Here is a 21991-nt window from a genome sequence, read left to right on the forward strand (position 1 = left end):
TGAACATACTTCAGATCCTATCCATGTCCATGTCAAGCATTTCATTAATGATTTATACCCAGATTTTCAAGTTACAATTATGATGTCACATCATGTGCATAGTCATGATTATCAAGAAAACTGTCATATTGAAAATTTTATAAGTTGTGCATGGTATATGAATCTATATGTTCTAAAAATCAACTATAATTATATATTATGGACAAAGGGAAATAACTCCAATTTTGAATATTTTCTAAATGTGTTCCATTGCTCAATACAATGAAAGGTTTGATTTAAGTTCACATTGCAAAATGAAAACAACCTTTTCCCTTCAGTGCTAGACTTTGATTATATTTGTAGGACTCTAAAATGCAATGGTACTCTAAAGTGTGATGGTCACGCTAAAGTGTGATGGTCTACGCTAAAGTGCAATGGTACGACACTCTAAAGTGCGATGGTATATGACATGCTAAAGTGCGTTGGTTTAACACGCTAAAATGCGATGGTGTAAAGGGAATGGGGTTCAGGCAATGGTTTTTGATTTTTGCTGTGTTCATATTAGTTTTTCGTCTATTGTATTTTTTCTAAATCATGTCGTTGTCTTTCTCTTTTGATATGTTTTACACAAGTCATTTCGTGATCCTATATAGCTTTCTATGCGACGTAAGCCCAGGCTCTACTTTGAAGGTCATAACGTTATTAGGTGCATGAATCAACGATATTTCGTCTTTGGTGGATATTTGTTCGTTGAAAATTACACCACATCTTATTTGTTTTTTTGTTTATTGTTTATTTTGTATATAAATCATTCCGTGATCTTTCTCTTTTGATTTGTTATACACTGGTCGTTTTGATACCCTTTGGTCGTTAAAGAATACTATCTGCGGGGTTAGCCATACGGTAACCTATAGTTAATTACATTAATGACATTAAACATTGGATAGCAACTTGTCTCATTGGCAATCATATTATGATACTATATCTCTGGTCGTTAGGTTACTGTCTTGTTGATGAGTATCCATCTCTTTTACAGACATGACGAACCATATTTTAAAAAATTGTTTTACAAAATTATTCAAGTAGAAAGTTAAAAGTTTCTCGTTTTTTATATAGATTAGACCGTTGGTTTTCCCGTTTGAATGGTTTTACACTAGTAATTTTTGGCGCCCTTTATAGCTTGCTGTTTGGTGTGAGCCAAGGCTCCGTGTTGAAGACCGTACTATGACCTATAATGGTTTACTTTTATAAATTTTGACTTGGATGGAGAGTTGTCTCATTGGCACTCATACCACATCTTCTCATATCTATTTATTTCACGCAAGTAAATGACATGGGACGAACTAAATACTTTGACACTTATTGTATTTTCGCTCTCTTTCACGGTATACACCTTCCCCTTACTAACGTCAGTTTCTATGTTTATGAGAATTTTTTTTTTTCCAGTATGACACAGCGGGATCAATGGTTTGCATGGATCATATGTTTCTTGTTTGGTAGAAAATCTTTATCTGCACAAACATTCTCGTTTACTGGCATGTCCATTTTTGTTTGTACAAACGGCTTGTAGAGTCATAATGCGATTTAACGTTGCAAATGTCAATACTTCGAGGAAAAACGCACTTTAGCGTATCGTAGCATGTGCCATTAAATGGCGCAGACCATCGCACTTTAGCGTATCAAACCATCGCACTTTAGCGTATCAAACCATCGCACTTTAGAGTAGGCCATCACACTTTAGCGTGATCATCGCGTTTTAGCGTCCCTATCGCACTTTAGAGTCCTACATATTTAAGTACCTTTTCATGAAATTGCCTTTGGTCCTTCATAGATTCTTAAATGGTGAATTTATATCAGCTACTGTAAAAGTATTAATGTTTAAAGTGTACTAATTTTCCATCGCATAAAGGCATAAAAATAACACCACAAAAGGAACTATCTACAAAGCAAAATACTTATATTAAACTCTGAAAATAATTACTCCTGCACATGCGGTGACTAACAAAATCATGAAAAAATGGATGCAGTGAAAATTAATACTTTTACTGTAGTATATTTAAGTCATTGTTGAAGTAAAAATGCCAAGAGATAGGTGGAGCTTATTATGCTTTAGGATTTGTTATCTTTGAACTTCTTTTCACACATGCTTTTTAAAAAAAATAAAATTATTTTCAAGCTTTCGTAACTTCTTCAGATGTGAAAAGAAATAGAATTATAAGTCTCTGCCAACAAACTTTTAAGTGTTCTAATCTTGACATCTATAGATTGTATACTTGAAAGTTAATTTGATTTGAGCATTATTATTTAGGATTTCTTCTTCCAATATTAGTGATATATGCATGAAATTTTTATGATAACTATTTGCATAACAAAAAAACGACCAAAAAAAATGTAGTACTAAACATTCAAAAGAATTATTTATACAAATGCATTACAACACAAAATATAAACAATGATTTGATAAGAAATAACATAAAACAGCGATGTTTGTGCCTGGTATCTCTTTACTAGAATGAAGCTAGTTATTCTTTGGGAAGTACTGACAGCGGCTGGAATGTTTTACGTAAGTCTTGCACGGCAGGAACTATTGGTAGGATTATTTTTCTCTACTTTCTTCCGTCAATCTATTAAAAAAAATTTATATAAAAAAAAAAAGATTGAAGGATGATTTGAGAAAAATAATCCTCATTTATTCATATAAATTGTAATTATGGCTAAAAATTGTGGTATTTAGGCATTTCCATACAGGTTCATGTGACAACATCTTTAATTGAGACTTTTTATGTCAAAATTAAGACTTTGAAAGAAATGTACTTATTTATAAATATTGGCAATGTTTTAATGAAAGTATTCTAAATATTTTAAATGATACAAAGAAGTTTAGATTTTAACTTTCTTTTCTTTGATTGTTACCTCAAGCTCAACCACATTTCAATAATTTAATACTGGAGATGTGTTGTTAAAGGTTGTATGGAAAGTTGCTATTTAGTCTTTTAAGTTCCCTATTTGTTATAGTTCTTAATATTTGTATTAAAATATTTATTTTCAGGGATTATTGACTGTTTATTTTTTACCTTACTGTGCATAAGAATACCTGTGTAAGAAAAAAACAGGGCCACAATTTGCCTGTTAGGGTAAAGATAAACAGAAAATAGTCATATCAATTGGTTATGGGATAGTAAATTACACTTAGATGCATTAAACAGAGGGATAACAAGTAGTCAGTGTGCACTGAAGCCCCGAGAATGTTTTTCATCAAATTCCATAACATTCTGTGGATCCATTATTATTCATGGGCATACCTGCCAACTTTTCAAAATCTCAATGGGGGATTTTATGTGCAAGAGGACCTTATGCTCCTCTTATATTGTAATAAGTGTTCTTAATCTACTACTGTATTGTTTAAATGTGTATAAAACTATATATGTGCTTAGATACCCTTTTTAACTCATTTTAATGTCTGTTTTAAGGTTTTATTATTAAGAATTTCAAAATTTAGGTCAACACCTCTCAGGGGGGATATCCCCATATATCGGGATAGTTGGCAGGTCTGCATGGGACACCAGTTTTCATGGATACAGCTGAACCATGAATTTAAATGTTCAACGAAATACAAACTTTCTAGAGGCTTGTATGCAGACATCAAATCAAATATCCACAAAACTACAAGTTTTCTGCCATCCATGATAATTGGTACTCACGAAAAATAAATGAATCCCCAGTACCTGTTTTGTATTTTTTTCTTCTGTGGCTTTCTAAACACTGACTTCTTTATGCTTTTCTAAACAACCATTTGGATTTTAAAACGTCTCATTAGTTAATATTTTGGAGTATAATTTTGTTTACCTCCACTCCTACTGCTTTGAAGCTTCAATCTTTTCTTGCTTTTTATTGTGCCATATTAAAAAAAAGCTAACTTATTTCTTTAATATTTAATGCACTCTTGATAAAACTTTTGTGACTGCATACGATCTAAGTTTTCACTCTTTTGCCGTTAATACCATATATATATATATATGCATTTAATAACCTTTAAATGGCTAATTTCACAACCTTTTAATTCACATCTTCAAAATGGTTGTTTAGAAAGTTTATTATTTGGGTGTGAGTTAATAAATAATATGAATATTTAAAAATCTTACTGACATGAGTATGTCCGATTCTTTTTCTTCAGTACAACCCATATCATACGGTATCTTCCATGTCAAACCTTGTGAAGGGCTTGCAGAGTAAGTCAGTGTTACCAAATAACTAAAAAAGGCTGAATATAACTACTAGCTTAGAATGTCTGTCAAACATTTTGTTGCTTTTGATTTTCTTTATTTCGGTGTCCCTCTGGTGCTTTCCATTAACAGGTTGACCATTTTTAGACTGGTTGTTTGTTACAATTTAGAGCTTATCAATACTTATAAGAGATTGGGCAGCTTTAGGTCAAAACACAGAAAATTACATGTTTAATAGCTTTTGTGTTAGAATAAATTGTTGCTTTTAAAAGTTTATATTTACTATACAATTTTATTTAACTTTTTTTCATTAACTAAAATGAAAAATAGAATTAGAAAAAAATAATTAAGAAAAAGAACATTTTCACATATTATTGAAAATTGTTATTTTGTTGACTAAATAACTTATTTTTATATGCCAAACGTTAATGGTACATATGTAATATGATAAACTGCTGTCCATTGGTCCATCTACAATAAATGCAGGTAAAATTTCTTCGACTGATTTTTACTTGATTCAACACAAAATAATTTTTTGTGGAAAATATCTCCAATGATTACCTGCAATTTTGTTGTCTTTTGGGTTATATGTGCAACTTTGATTGTAAATAACGATGATTTTACCTATATTGGCATAAAATTTTACACAAATATTTCAACCAATATAGATGCATGCTTTTACATTTTGATGATTTTCTAATTTGTTGTTTCGCAGCAGTGAGACTATCATCCCTTTTTCGCCATGAAAATGACAGATGTATCATAAGTTAAAAAGCACAGTTGTTTATACTATCTTTATACTGTAATTTATCTCTGCATTTCCTTAAAAATGTTGATTAAAGTACTGTAAGGTTTAAATATGAATTAAATAGACCTAAGAAAAAGAGAATATGTTGATCATTTTAAAATTTTGATAAAAATTGTTCCATTGTTTTGTTCAATGTGGCTTTGCTGTTCATGCAATCTGCTAATAGAAAGTGCAAGTTACGTATACAGATTGTTTACTGTAAAATGAGAAATTTTCAATAATTTTGTGAATTAGATAAAATTACAAAAAAAACTTTTCCCACATTTTAATTTTATTTTCATGGTGAATAAGAGTTGGGGTTCAGGAACAAGAAAAACGTGAAGATCTCTTGAATAGGTTTGGACTTGGAAAATCGTGAAAATAAACCATTTTACAGTAATAAAGCATCTAGAAATAAAAAAAAAACAAACAAAAAAAACTGCAATGATATGAAGCACATTAGCATGTTTAGTGATGTGGCTAGAAAAAGAATACTTTAAAATTAAAATTGAGCAAACAACCAGTTCGACCAAAATTTAATCACTAAATACTTGTAGTGTGTCATTTATCACTTGTGAATTGTTGTACAGATATATGCTAATTTAAAGTTCAGAGGACTATTTTAACCTATATTTTATATAGTAATTCACCTTTCTTAAAAATAATTCTTTCACCCCTTCTGAGTCCCTTGAGTTCACCCATTTTTGTGGGGTTTGTTTTACACAAGCTACTGTTTTCTGTGTAGTGTTTTGCCAAATGTTGTCTGCTCATCTTTTTTATTTTGGCCTTGGTATTGTCCGTCTTTTTTCTGTTTTTGGTTTTTGATTGTGCCTTTTGTATCTTCTTCCCTTTGTTCACCATAATAACATGATTGATGTTCATTGAATTATTCTAATTGTTTAAATACACTTGAACTTGTATTGTCCATCATTTAGAAATTTTGCAGTTTGAATTTACAAAGTTGGCATTTAGTGTTACCCTTGTCCGTGCATTGGTCCGTACATCCCAAAATTAGTTTTCTGTTCTCTAAGTTTAGTTTGCTTCAACCAAATGTAATGAAACTTATACACAATGCTTATTACCACAAAACACAGATCAAGTTCGAATTTTTGGTGGCGTCACTATTACCATTCTTGAGTAATGTTCCTTTATAGCGTTATATGCAAGCACGGACATCATCTCTGTCCCATGGACACATTCTCCATTACAGCTAAGGAAAAATAAGTTACAAAAAAGTTAAAAACTTCTAAGTAAATTCTGTGAAACAAGAAAAAATGAAAATGAATGAGTAAAACAATTGAAAATTGTAGTTCTCATATACTAATAGTAATAATTTCACATCAATTATGGTTAGCTACACATAGTCCATTCCATATTTTTTTAAAGATGGTAGTTTTGTATTGAATATTTTGGCATTTGGAAAAATAGTCTTGTGAATTTGATTTTGGCATGTATGTGTATAAACATGTACAATAAATAACAGTTTGGTGTGTTAGATGTATCATTTTATTTATATCCATGGTTCCTTGTTGTATAAAACAAAATTATTTAAAGAAATTATAGATCTCTCCAACTGCCTCTTTTGTCTATTGACACAACTTGATGTCCAATATGAGCATAGTCCAATTTTGATAGATGTTTTGAAAAAGGCATCCTTTGAAATTATAGACCAATTTAGCCAAAAATATGCTTGCCTGAAACATTTTCTCCTTTTCATAGAAGTCATATGATCAATATAGGCCTTTACAGCCGCTAGATAGTTTTACAAATTTAGACACAAAGAAAATTCAAGTAAATGTATTTTTACGGTAATTGGTCACTCACAAATGTCTGTGTTTCAAGATCTATTGCATAATTTGATTTCTTTAGCTCCGTAAATAATATTCATAGATTTTCAACACCAATTATCAAGATAGCCCTTCTATTTTTTTGTGGAGGAGAATGATTGGTCAACCTGAAGTTTAAAAGCTACAATGTCCAGCATGAATAAATGTTATGTTTATATTTAAGTATGTTGATCCATACATATTGTATATTCAAGATTTCTTTCTGTTATATTTCTAATATGCTATTTTATTTAGTTCCCACCAATTTAGACTTTCCCTGAATGAGAAATGCTGTATTCATTGGATGTTTGTGTTCTTTTGAAATATATTCAATGAATAAAAATTGATTCACAAACTTGCTGTATATAGCAGAGTGAAGTCCTACAAAGTTTATGTAGTTGTTTATTGTATAAGTGGTATTTTTTTTTTACATCTGGTGAAATCAGTCATTCGCATACACGATCCCAAATTGAGTTTGATATCTGTTGACAAAATTGTAAAAATAATGCTCTAACCTGTTCGATAACTTTGATTTTTACAACACATTGTCGTGTAAGATTTCCCACTAAATTTTGAAAATTTATCTTGCTTGAATAAATATCTCAATCATCAGAGCATTCTGGCAGATTCTATATGAAACAAAAACTGAATTTCTTGCATTTGACACTCTTTTCCTTGATACCAGAGTGTTGAACCTTGTTGGCTAAATCTAAACCACATCGAAAAATACCACTTATGTGATGGTTAATAATATTATATTTTGTCATACATTAAGATCAATGTGATCTTTGTTTATGCTTGCTATTTTGTTGCTTTGTTCATATAGCAATACTTTGTTTTATGATGTTTTTGAGGGAGTTGGTAGGATAAGTCCCAAGCCCCCACCACAAATAATAAGACAAGGTAAAAGCATTTATGATTAAATTTACATTTATTTATTTTTTGTACTTTAGTGTATGAATTTAAATAAATTATATGTTTACTTGATTTGATAAAAAAAGCTACATTGAAAAAGGAAAAAAAAAGACTTAGTCTGTGTACTTACTTATAGAATTATTTTGAAAATGTCTGTTTTCTTCTTATTTTTATAACTGTATTTAATTTATTTTTAGATAGACCTATGTCTGCTTCAACTAAGAAATTAAAGAAAACAGTTAGATATATATTGATATATAAACATTTGAATAAACAAATTTATAAAATTCTTGTCCTACCTCTTCCTTTAAAATCATTATAAATTTCCTAAATAAAATGTTTATTGTTTGTTTGTTTGTAGGCTTTGAATACCATGTTCTAGTAAATAAATAATTTCATGGCAGTGAGTCATTTGTCTTGAGTCCCATAGTGTAAACTACCAACTTTTCAGTAACAGACTCTTTCACTTATATTTACTTGTGAATAGAGTGCACCTTTAATTCCTTCACACAATGTCAGGGCAGTAAATAATGGAACTAGAATTCCAAGGGTAATTTTCCCAATCTTTGTCAAATAACTAGCAAATTCAGTGCACCCTGCCATTTTTTGCAAATGACTGAATCCTTACATTGTGATTATAGGCTGAAGTGATCAGAACAGGTCTATAATTTGCAAACAAAATTTACCTACCAAATTTAATTGTCTTAATGGGTGGAATGGTGTTGTAGGAATGTGGTCTTTATCCCTACTACTCCTGTTATGGGCTGAAGTGATCAATACACATCTGCCACTTGCCATGGCAATTTCCCAACTTAAAGGATTATAAAAAAAGAAAAGGGGGAGGGTTCAGGCTGCATACTGATGTTGACTAAGAGTAGGTCCACTTGGTAATTCTGTAAGTCTATTGTGTATTGCAAATTTCATTTTAAGTTACATTTAGGATATATATATATTTATTATCATTTTTATCTACATGATATATCAAACATAGTCTTATCTTTTCTAAGTATTGTCTGAACAGTTTAGAAAAGGTAGTTTTTTTCTATACAGTGAATGAATATACCTGAATATATAGTAATAATTATTTGGTTTTCTTTTATTAAAATAGTATATTTGATAGATGTTTTAAACTATATTTATTTCAGATTATTCAGAACATCACTTTGTACTAACAGTATTGCTCTCATTTGAACCTTGACCTTTTGATATTTGAACTTGTAACCATACCAACTATATTTTATTTACACTGGTTAGATTAAAAAAAATCAAATGAATTATGTTATTATTGCTAAGGGTAGATATTGTAAATGTCACATTTCTTATGTTGAAGGACATTTAATATTGTTAATGGTCAAACTCTTTTGGTGATATAGTTAACTCTTATTAACATAATTATCTTTGATTTATATGTTCAATTACTACATCCTAGCTCACATGACCTAAAGGCCAGTGTGAGGTATTGCCATTACTTGGTGTCCATTTTCTGTCATAAATTTTAAGAAATTTTCTTTTCCATCTTAAGAAGCTATTTCAAAATTTAGTAAAGGTAAAAAAAACTTGGCCACTAGATCAACCTCTTCAGCAATTCTTTAAATAAGACATAGTGAAAAAATTGACAAAAAAATAAATATGGTAAAATTTGGAAAAATCCTGTAAGGGCTAATTTGCTACAAAACTTAGAAAAAATGATAAATTTTTAATCCTCTCTTAAGAATTATAGTTGGTGTTCAAACCAGTTGCCAAAAATCACAGATACTGAAACAGAAAATTTGACCAAAATATTGTTAAGATGGAAATCCTCATAAATAGTTAGGTGGCTTTTAATGTACAGTTGTGTAATAATAAGTTACAAAATTCATTTGGCCTACTTTTGACCTAATTGCAGCCTTTAAACTTTTGTACCTATTAGTTGTAACAGGTCATTTGTTGGTGTCATTCTGGTTGATCTAATTTTGACCTTGTTATGACCTTTGGCCTTTTGAAATTTTAGTTCTGTTTCAGTTGCCCCTTCAATTATTCTGCTTATGTTATGAATACTTATAAATCTAATATCAGCTAGATTTTTTTTCACTCTTGCTTTAATTTCATAAAAATTTAATATAAAAAAAAATTATCTCTGAAAGCGGGGCAGTGAAACAGACTTGAATCACCCAAAAAGTAGCATGTGTTTTGTTTTTATTTTATATTTAATGAAGTGTCTTGCAGCTAGAAAACATAGTTTTCCACTATTGTTATAGTATTGGAGAACATTTTTCTTTAATACAATAAACAAGGAATTATTTGAATCTGCAATAATTTTGAATTCTGGAAAATTGATAAGAAATATATGATGAAAACTAACCCAAATTAGGAGGTTTTTTGCATGCATGGCTAAGGGGGTTAGTTAGTTCGCACTGAAATATCAGTGAAAGTTAGATTAACCTTAGCCATGCATGGCTAACCCTATTTAATTGGGTTAGTTTTCATCATATATTTCTTATCAATTTTCCAGAATTCAAAATTATTCCAGATTCATTTAATTCTTTGTTTTTACTGCTTTGCTACAGGTGCCTGGTGAGCGAAACAAGGCTTTTCTTGAGTCTTGACTATTCTAACAATGATACTAAAAAATGACAGCAGTGAAAAATGTACTAAAACTATAATATTTCATAAAGATGATTCTAAAATTTATCACTTTGTATTCTACTAGAAAGTGACATTGTTACTAATTATCACATTTTGTTTGGTTTTCATTTTGTTTGATCACCACTAACCTTGCTTCATTATAGCTCTTCCTGTTGCCAACAAGCTAGCTGATATTGTTAGCCTGCTATCACCACCTCTCTCAGAAGTCTCATCACACCCTAACCTTCCTGAGTTAATACAACCAACCAACCAAGGTATGTCATGGTTGGGGATGGGATCTTGTCAAACCCTAACCTTCCTGAGTTAATTCAACCAACCAACCAAGGTATGTCATGGTTGGGGATGGGATCTTGTCATACCTTCACCTTCCTGAGTTAATATAACCAACCAACCAAGGTATGTCATGGTTGGGAATGGGGTCTTGTCACACCTTAACCTTCCTGAGTTAATTCAACCAACCAAGGTATATCATGGTTGGGATGGGCTCTTGTTAAACCCTTACCTTTCTAAGTTGGGGTCTTGTCACACCCTAACCTTCCTGAATTAATGCAACCAAGCAACCAAGGTATGTCATGGTAGGGATGGGATCTTGTCACACCCTTACCTTACTGAGTCAATACAATCAATCAACCAGCCAAGGTATGTCATGGTTGGGGTGGGATCTTGTCACACCTAACCTTGAAATGATACAACCAACCAACCAAGGTATGTTATGATTGGGGATATGGGGTCTTGTCACACCTAATTTCCTGAGTTGATACAACCAACCAACCAAGGTATGTCATGGTGGGGGATGGGGTCTTGTCACACCAAACCTTCCTGAGTTGATACAACAACCCAACCAAGGTATATTACGATTGGGAATGGGGTTCTGTCACACTCTTACCTTCTTGAATTAATACAACCAACCAAGGTATGTCATGGCTGGGGATGGGATCTTGTCACACCCTTACATTACTGGGCTAATACAACCAACCAACCAAGGTATGTCATGGTTTGGGATGGGATCTTGTTACACCCTTACCTTCCTGAGTTAATACAACCAACCAACCAAGGTAAGTCATGGTTGATGATGGGGTCTTGTCACACCTAACCTTCCTGAGTTGATACAACCAACCAACCAACCAAGGTATGTTATGGTTTGAGATGGGATCTTGTTACAGTCTTACTTTACTGAGTTAATACACCCAACCAACCAAGGTATGTAATGCTTTGAGATGGGTCTTGTTACACCCTTACCTTCCTGAATTAATACTACCAATCAATCAAGGTATGTCATGATTTGAGATGGGATCTTGTTACAACCTTACCTTACTGAGTTAATACAACCAACCAACCAATATATGTTATGGTTAGGGATGGGGTCTTGTCACACCTAAACTTCCTGAGTTAATACTACCAACCAATCATGGTATGTCATGGTTTGGGATGGGATCTTGTTACACCCTAACCTTACTGGGTTAATACACCAAACCAACCAAAGTATGTCATGGTTTGAGATGGGATCTTGTTACACCCTTACCTTACTGGGTTAATACACCCAACCAACCAAGGTATCTCATGCTTGGGAATGGATCTTGTTAAACCCTTACCTTCCTGAGTTAATACTACCAACCAACCAAGGTATGTCATAGTTTGGGAATGTGTTTATACATGCTACCAACCAATTTATATATCATGTTCTGCCCTACAACCAATCAAAGAGTGTCGTATGGAATGGATTTTGGAAATTCTTATATTTCTGAGTGAATACAGCCAGACCTTCAAATTGTTATTTTTATAGTTCGGGAAGGGATGTCGGCAGTCGCACACTAACCATCAAGACAGCTCTATAAATAAAAAGAGTTGTAGGATAAACTTCAAGGAGACATCAACTCAGTAAAGCAAAAAAAACTAAAAGACGTTTGATTGCTAACATATACTGTTTTCAACAAAAGACCAGTATGAATATAATATGTCAAGCATTGAATACCTCAGAACTAAAAAAGTAGTGAATAAATTTAGCAGAGAATATCACAGATTTTTCCATCGACACCAAATTCCTTAGAGGACAAAATAATGTAAAGATATAACTACCGACTTCTGTGTGTTGAAAGAACAGTAATTTTTACAAAAACTCCTTTCCTGTATCAAAGGCCTCACATTAAGTGACATGGATATCTGTATACCTGATGAGCAATATTAGCTTTGATTGCTTTAAAACTCCTTTTGAAAAAAAATTAAGTCCTATTATCTCAAAACCAACTCTGTGTGGTCTTGTGGTAGCATGTTCTTCGACAAACCGAAGATGTTAAAATTAGTATTTGCTACTTTTCTGCTGAGGACATCGCATGTAGTGAGAGCAAAGACTAGTCTGCACAGAGTCGGAATAATGTGTCTGTCGCTTAGTGTTTTGGTCTAGTACAAAGCAGGGTTAATATTCATATTACATTAACATGTTCTCCTCATGAATATGCTTTTAATTTGTCGCTGGATGTGAAACAGCTATCCATCATAGTCATCATCAGAAAATTACTTTTTCTCATGCTTGCTTCTCCCAGAATATATCGTATTTGTATGACAGTTATGACCTCAAATCATTATTGTGTTTCCTGCCGTCTCCACCTGCCAGTGACTCCTAGTGATCACTTCTTTCTCCTGGCATTGTCCATGTCACACTTTTGTTAATCTGTAATGCTGCCTTGAAAATGGATCAACAGACTTCAACCAAACTTGTACAGATTCTTCTAAAGGACATTTAAAAGTTGTGCACCTGCTATTTTAATTTTTGATCTGCGTGAATATTTGTGTTTTCAAACCAAAACATGGATCAAGGTATTTCTGCTAATATCAGTTTGTTAATTTGCAACTGCTTGAAAAGTGCTGTGCAGATTCTTCTAGAGGACATGGAGTTGTGTATCTGCTATTTTAGTTTTTGATCTAATTGATTTTCTAGGTTTTGCTATTTATGTGACACACCTCTTCCTCAGAAGATTTGAACATTTTGTTTTAGAGCTATTGCATTTGCTTGTCTATAGACCATACCTACACTTCTGAGTTTTAAGTTCCCCAATTGCGGAAATTTTAAGATTGGCTAAGAACAGTACAGTTAGAAGCTAGTATCTGTTTTTATCTTCATATAAGTCCTGTTTGAATAGAACTTCTTCACCTATTTTGCAGAAGAAATAAATAATTTGTAATTTTCAATAAAAAAACCAAGTCTGAATACATGCTTTACAATTTTCTTTATTTTCCTAATTTAAATTTCCCTCAATTTAATGCAGACTATTTTTTATTTTAGCAAAATACAAGAGTAAACAATGTTACATTTATTACAGCCAAAACTAACATTTGGTGTAGTTTTCTAAAAACATATTTTCTCTCTTTTTTTTTTTTAAATGTTAACATCCCAGAACTTATATAAGAATAATACAATATGCTATTGTTAATTAACAGAAAACATTTAATTGATAAACCACACTTTTCTTTAAAAATATGTCTTAAAAACATGTAACATGTACAGAATTGACATTTAAAACATGTAACATGTACAGAATTGACCTTTAAAACATGTAACATGTATAGAATTGACCTATGTTGTTTTTTTACCACAAGAAATGTTTTTCAGCTGTGTGATATTGGTAATCATTTATCAAAGTCGGAACTTGTAAATAAAAATTAAACATATTTTTTATTTAAAACATAATCAGTTGGTAAAATGTGCTGCAAAATGCACTTTAAAAAAAAACACTTTTGTACTGCAAAGCTGCCTTGATGCATTTTTGTTTCCATGTTTTCTCTAAAGTTTATACTTCTTTTAAATAAATTGGCTTGACTTATTTATTTGTCATTTTACCGATGAAAGCTTTATTAGGGGGATGACACTCTTTTGGAATGTTGGATATTTGGGGGGGGGGGGGGGGGGGGGGGGGTAAAAATAAGCGAGGATGTAGGATATGGGGGTAAAAAAGGGATCTGGGAAAAAGAAGGATTAAGAAGTGGGAAAGATTTACAAAATAAGCGGGATTTGTGAAATGAGCACACCTGTGTCATCCCACTCCTTTATTTAGAAAATGTATAATAGTGATAAAACAAAATCAGAATGATTTCTTTTGCAGTAATTTATTTTTCCCTTAAGAAATTTTTTTGTGTGTATGAAGTTGTACTATAATTTCATAAATGAAATTATTCCAAAAATTAATGTTATCAACAAAGATTGCTTCAAATGAACATAAATTGTTATCAGTAAAAACTTAAAAATTAAAGAAAATGATACATTTTTAGCTCACCTGGTCCAAAGGTAGACAAAAGCAGCAAAAATAATCAGCAAGACTTTGGCATTCACACGTTCATATTTTACACAAATAATCTTTTTGGATAGTATTAGTTTTATGTAAAATGCCAGGTGAGCAAGAACAGAATCCTGGTAGCCTCTAGTTACTTCCTCCAACACTAAACTACAGAATAGTTACTGAGCTACTTTTTTTATTATGTAGATTATTCAAGTAATCAAGAATATTTTAACAAATTTTATTTTAATTGTGTTTCATGTTGGCTATATCTGTCTGTCTTTTGTGTTTTATTTCTGTTAATTTAAAAGAAATCATCTTTAGCATGTAGGTCATATGAGTATCGGTATATACGCTAACAAGAGCTTCTCTTTTGTAGTTCATACTTTTACTAATAGATTTCACCAGGTTTTACTCTACAGATATTGTTTCCTGAAATTTGTATCTGTGGTAATAAGAAAATTAAAATTTTCAACAGAAAAAAGGTTTGTTTTATTGCCTTTTCAAAATGAAATTCATAGATGGTGAGTTTTGTTTATATGTAACACTGTATGGTAGAAAAATAAGATTAAATTAAAAAATGTAATTGCAATTTTTTTTTTAGCAAACCATGAGTACTGCAAAATCAGTATGTTTCTCCGATGATAAAATTTTTATTGTTAAGTTGCTTTATCATTAAAAACTCTACATTTTATTCATATCAACCATTAGTTTTCATAGATTTGTTCTAATACTTGTAGGCGTGATGAAACTAAAAAGGTCAAACAGTTATTCTGGATTTGAAATTGACACCATTGATAATGATTTCAAATTAGAAGAAGAGGAGGATATTAAAGAAAGACAAGATCAACTAGATAAGACAGCTCATGAGAATTATTGCAGGTAAAAATAGAGAATATCTTATGATTTTGTCATATTACATTTCTTTTGATTTTGTCATATTACATTTTCTTAATATATATTTTTACCTCACCTGGCCAAAATTGTCAGTTTGAGATATTTTCTGTTGTCCGACAATCACTGCTGCCATTCGTTCCAAAATTTGTTACATTTGTAGCTTCTCTTCTGAAACAACCAGGCCATTTGGAATGAAACTTCAGTGCTATGATCTTTTGTGGTGGTCAAAGCCAAAACCATAATCAAAGATAGTCATAAGAGCCTCTATGTTGTTGAACCATTTTTCACTCTTCTCTGAAACTTCTTTGCAAAAACAGTTGTCTCTGTACAAAACCATATCCAGTATTCCAGACCAATATGGTCATCAGAGTCTCTGACTAAAATACTTTAAAATCTCTCTCTAAAACAACTATGCCAATTAAAACCAAACTTTGGTATAATCATTGTGCAAAATATTAAATGCCAACAATCCTCTGTGGCCCTAATATGATTCAGTTTTCTGATTTCATAATCATCAGAAAAACTTTATAGATAGGTTACAGTAGCGGATCCAGAAATTTTCATAAGATGGGGCCCACTGACTGCCGTAAGAGGTGGGCCCGCTTAGTCATGCTTCAGTGATTCTCTAAATAACAAAATTTTTCCCACAAAAGGGGGGGGCACCCTGCCCCCCACCCCATATCGGCCTCTGGGTTAGAATAATCCTTGTATCATGTTTATAGTTCACATTCAGAATCATTTGCTGTTTAGCATCCAAGATGGCTGGTGTTGCTATAAAATTGGGAAATTGTTTATAGACATCTGATTAGATAACTTGTTTTATGAACTAAACATGCTAGGCAAAAACATTCACATATAATAACGCAGCACAAAGTAGGTTAGTTTGACCTTGACATCCTGTATAGACACTTGTCTTTTTATTTTGATGTGTTGTTGGGTTGCCATATTATTGACATATACCCTACATCTCCTTTTATTCATATTGAAAAATATTATATAATAGTCAGCTTTCTTGATTATTTCTTTGAAATGTCACATATATGAATAAGTGCCTGCTTCTCAATCAAGACCTTCTTCAACCATTTAGCTTGACGAGTGTTTGCCTTATTGTTTACAGAATATTGAAGAGTTTCAGATTTTATTTAAAATGTTGTTTAACTAAACATTTGTTTTGTTATCCATTTTGCAGAATGTTAGATCCTGTTGACAAGAACAAGTATGATGAATACTTGAGATGTTATGCCAACATACTTGACTGCTGGGGTTTAAAGAACCAAAGTAGAGAAGTGATGAAATTTGTTTCAAATGCTCCACCAGAACACAGAGGAATTGGTGAGTTAAAAATAAGAATTTTTGCAATTTTATCCTTTCTCTGACCAATAATATCGTAAAGTTAATAATTTCTTAATCAGCTTAAATATAGAATTCTGGTCATTTTCTTTTTTGCCTGACTTTAGGCATCCAATAAGGTATGTGTAGTGAAAGAAATTATCTTTGTGATAACATGTGTACTGGATCGAATATTTTAACTAATTATCTGCATAGGATAATGCTTCAGAAGTGGGGCTACATTGCAATCACATTGTCTGTCTGTCCATATGTATCCAACAAATATTTTCGTTGTACTTTTCTCAGGTACATTGTTTTACTCTTTGCATTGACATACATAGAAATCCTTTTCAAGATGATTAATACCCATTTTGTTTGTATCCAGACAATAACTTTAGAAAGCCTCCACTTAACCATTTAAAATATTTTTAGGGACCACTGTATGCAGATGTAGATGGAGTTTGATGATTTCATTAATGTCATTCACGAATTTAAGATAAATATGAACTTATAATTAAGGATGGATAAAATCCAAATCATTTGAATTTTTGGGAATGTTTTCAGAGTTAGCGGAACAAGTGTCAAGATCAAATTTGAAGAAATTTATATCTTTCTTTATGGAGATATGCCCCCAATAATGTGATGCTACTCTTATCTACATTATAGATATATAGACTGGGGATATATAATGTGATGCTACTCCTATCTACATTATAGATATATAGACTGGGGATATATAATGTGATGCTACTCCTATCTACATTATAGATATATAGACTGGGGATATATAATGTGATGCTACTCCTATCTACATTATAGATATATAGACTGGGGATATATAATGTGATGCTACTCCTATCTACATTATAGATATATAGACTGGGGATATATAATGTGATGCTCCTCCTATCTACATTATAGATATATAGACTGGGGATATATAATGTGATGCTACTCTTATCTACATTATAGATATATAGACTGGGGATATATAATGTGATGCTACTCCTATCTACATTATAGATATATAGACTGGGGATATATAATGTGATGCTACTCCTATCTACATTATAGATATATAGACTGGGGATATATAATGTGATGCTCCTCCTATCTACATTATAGATATATAGACTGGGGATATATAATGTGATGCTCCTCCTATCTACATTATAGATATATAGACTGGGGATATATAATGTGATGCTCCTCCTATCTACATTATAGATATATAGACTGGGGATATATAATGTGATACTACTCCTGTCTACATTATAGATATATAGACTGGGGATATATAATGTGATGCTACTCCTGTCTACATTATAGATATATAGACTGGGGATATATAATGTGATGCTACTCCTATCTACATTATAGATATATAGACTGGGGATATATAATGTGATGCTCCTCCTATCTACATTATAGATATATAGACTGGGGATATATAATGTGATGCTCCTCCTATCTACATTATAGATATATAGACTGGGGATATATAATGTGATGCTCCTCCTATCTACATTATAGATATATAGACTGGGGATGTATAATGTGATGCTCCTCCTATCTACATTATAGATATATAGACTGGGGATGTATAATGTGATGCTCCTCCTATCTACATTATAGATATATAGACTGGGGATATATAATGTGATGCTCCTCCTATCTACATTATAGATATATAGACTGGGGATATATAATGTGATGCTCCTCCTATCTACATTATAGATATATAGACTGGGGATATATAATGTGATGCTCCTCCTATCTACATTATAGATATATAGACTGGGGATATATAATGTGATGCTCCTCCTATCTACATTATAGATATATAGACTGGGGATATATAATGTGATGCTCCTCCTATCTACATTATAGATATATAGACTGGGGATATATAATGTGATGCTCCTCCTATCTACATTATAGATATATAGACTGGGGATATATAATGTGATGCTCCTCCTATCTACATTATAGATATATAGACTGGGGATATATAATGTGATGCTCCTCCTATCTACATTATAGATATATAGACTGGGGATGTATAATGTGATGCTCCTCCTATCTACATTATAGATATATAGACTGGGGATGTATAATGTGATGCTCCTCCTATCTACATTATAGATATATAGACTGGGGATATATAATGTGATGCTACTCCTATCTACATTATAGATATATAGACTGGGGATATATAATGTGATGCTCCTCCTATCTACATTATAGATATATAGACTGGGGATATATAATGTGATGCTCCTCCTATCTACATTATAGATATATAGACTGGGGATATATAATGTGATGCTACTCCTATCTACATTATGGATATATAGACTGGGGATATATAATGTGATGCTACTATCTACATTATAGATATATAGACTGGGGATATATAATGTGATACTCCTCCTATCTACATTATAGATATATAGACTGGGGATGTATAATGTGATGCTCCTCCTATCTACATTATAGATATATAGACTGGGGATGTATAATGTGATGCTCCTCCTATCTACATTATAGATATATAGACTGGGGATATATAATGTGATGCTACTCCTATCTACATTATAGATATATAGACTGGGGATGTATAATGTGATGCTCCTCCTATCTACATTATAGATATATAGACTGGGGATATATAATGTGATGCTCCTCCTATCTACATTATAGATATATAGACTGGGGATGTATAATGTGATGCTCCTCCTATCTACATTATAGATATATAGACTGGGGATGTATAATGTGATGCTACTCCAATCTACATTATAGATATATAGACTGGGGATGTATAATGTGATGCTACTCCTATCTACATTATAGAAATATAGACTGGGGATATATAATGTGATGCTACTCCTATCTACATTATAGATATATAGACTGGGGATATATAATGTGATGCTACTCCTATCTACATTATAGATATATAGACTGGGGATATATAATGTGATGCTACTCCTATCTACATTATAGATATATAGACTGGGGATATATAATGTGATGCTCCTCCTATCTACATTATAGATATATAGACTGGGGATGTATAATGTGATGCTACTCCTATCTACATTATAGATATATAGACTGGGGATGTATAATGTGATGCTACTCCTATCTACATTATAGATATATAGACTGGGGATATATAATGTGATGCTCCTCCTATCTACATTATAGATATATAGACTGGGGATATATAATGTGATGCTCCTCCTATCTACATTATAGATATATAGACTGGGGATATATAATGTGATGCTACTCCTATCTACATTATAGATATATAGACTGGGGATATATAATGTGATGCTACTCCTATCTACATTATAGATATATAGACTGGGGATATATAATGTGATACTACTCCTATCTACATTATAGATATATAGACTGGGGATGTATAATGTGATGCTACTCCTATCTACATTATAGATATATAGACTGGGGATATATAATGTGATGCTACTCCTATCTACATTATAGATATATAGACTGGGGATATATAATGTGATGCTACTCCTATCTACATTATAGATATATAGACTGGGGATGTATAATGTGATGCTACTCCTATCTACATTATAGATTTATAGACTGGGGATATATAATGTGATGCTACTCCTATCTACATTATAGATTTATAGACTGGAGATATATAATGTGATGCTCCTCCTATCTACATTATAGATATATAGACTGGGGATATATAATGTGATGCTCCTCCTATCTACATTATAGATATATAGACTGGGGATATATAATGTGATGCTCCTCCTATCTACATTATAGATATATAGACTGGGGATATATAATGTGATGCTACTCCTATCTACATTATAGATATATAGACTGGGGATATATAATGTGATGCTACTATCTACATTATAGATATATAGACTGGGGATATATAATGTGATGCTACTCCTATCTACATTATAGATATATAGACTGGGGATATATAATGTGATGCTACTCCTATCTACATTATAGATATATAGACTGGGGATATATAATGTGATGCTCCTCCTATCTACATTATAGATATATAGACTGGGGATATATAATGTGATGCTCCTCCTATCTACATTATAGATATATAGACTGGGGATATATAATGTGATGCTCCTCCTATCTACATTATAGATATATAGACTGGGGATGTATAATGTGATGCTCCTCCTATCTACATTATAGATATATAGACTGGGGATATATAATGTGATGCTACTCCTATCTACATTATAGATATATAGACTGGGGATATATAATGTGATGCTCCTCCTATCTACATTATAGATATATAGACTGGGGATATATAATGTGATGCTCCTCCTATCTACATTATAGATATATAGACTGGGGATATATAATGTGATGCTACTCCTATCTACATTATAGATATATAGACTGGGGATGTATAATGTGATGCTACTCCTATCTACATTATAGATATATAGACTGGGGATATATAATGTGATGCTACTCCTATCTACATTATAGATATATAGACTGGGGATGTATAATGTGATGCTACTCCTATCTACATTATAGATATATAGACTGGGGATGTATAATGTGATGCTACTCCTATCTACATTATAGATATATAGACTGGGGATGTATAATGTGATGCTACTCCTATCTACATTATAGATATATAGACTGGGGATATATAATGTGATACTACTCCTATCTACATTATAGATATATAGACTGGGGATGTATAATGTGATGCTACTCCTATCTACATTATAGATATATAGACTGGGGATATATAATGTGATGCTACTCCTATCTACATTATAGATATATAGACTGGGGATATATAATGTGATGCTACTCCTATCTACATTATAGATATATAGACTGGGGATATATAATGTGATGCTCCTCTTATCTACATTATAGATATATAGACTGGGGATGTATAATGTGATGCTCCTCCTATCTACATTATAGATATATAGACTGGGGATGTATAATGTGATGCTACTCCTATCTACATTATAGATATATAGACTGGGGATATATAATGTGATACTACTCCTATCTACATTATAGATATATAGACTGGGGATATATAATGTGATGCTCCTCCTATCTACA

The 21991-nt window shown here is 31.9% G+C and overlaps 1 protein-coding gene across 8 annotated transcripts in view; it reads left to right on the plus strand.

Annotated features, from left to right (window-relative positions):
* The window catches only part of LOC127702222 (GATOR complex protein WDR59-like), a 66119-nt gene that overhangs the window by 35076 nt on the left and 9052 nt on the right, over positions 1-21991 (plus strand). The window contains exons 22-25 of one of the 8 annotated variants that reach the window (XR_007982328.1): positions 2491-2542; positions 4154-4208; positions 15364-15505; positions 16710-16847. Coding sequence is in view for 6 of the 8 variants with exons in the window: in XM_052206325.1 (XP_052062285.1) it covers positions 4154-4208; positions 10499-10609; positions 15364-15505; positions 16710-16852 (451 nt within the window). In the remaining 2 variants the exon portion in view is untranslated. Of the gene's footprint in view, positions 1-2490; positions 2543-4153; positions 4209-10498; positions 10610-10680; positions 10801-15363; positions 15506-16709; positions 16853-21991 lie in introns of those variants that run through there. The other 7 variants (XR_007982329.1, XM_052206325.1, XM_052206326.1 and 4 more) reach the window with 7 other exon arrangements.

This window comes from Mytilus californianus, unplaced genomic scaffold (genome assembly GCF_021869535.1).
Source record: "Mytilus californianus isolate M0D057914Y unplaced genomic scaffold, xbMytCali1.0.p SCAF_5, whole genome shotgun sequence".
Lineage (NCBI taxonomy): Eukaryota > Metazoa > Mollusca > Bivalvia > Mytilida > Mytilidae > Mytilus > Mytilus californianus.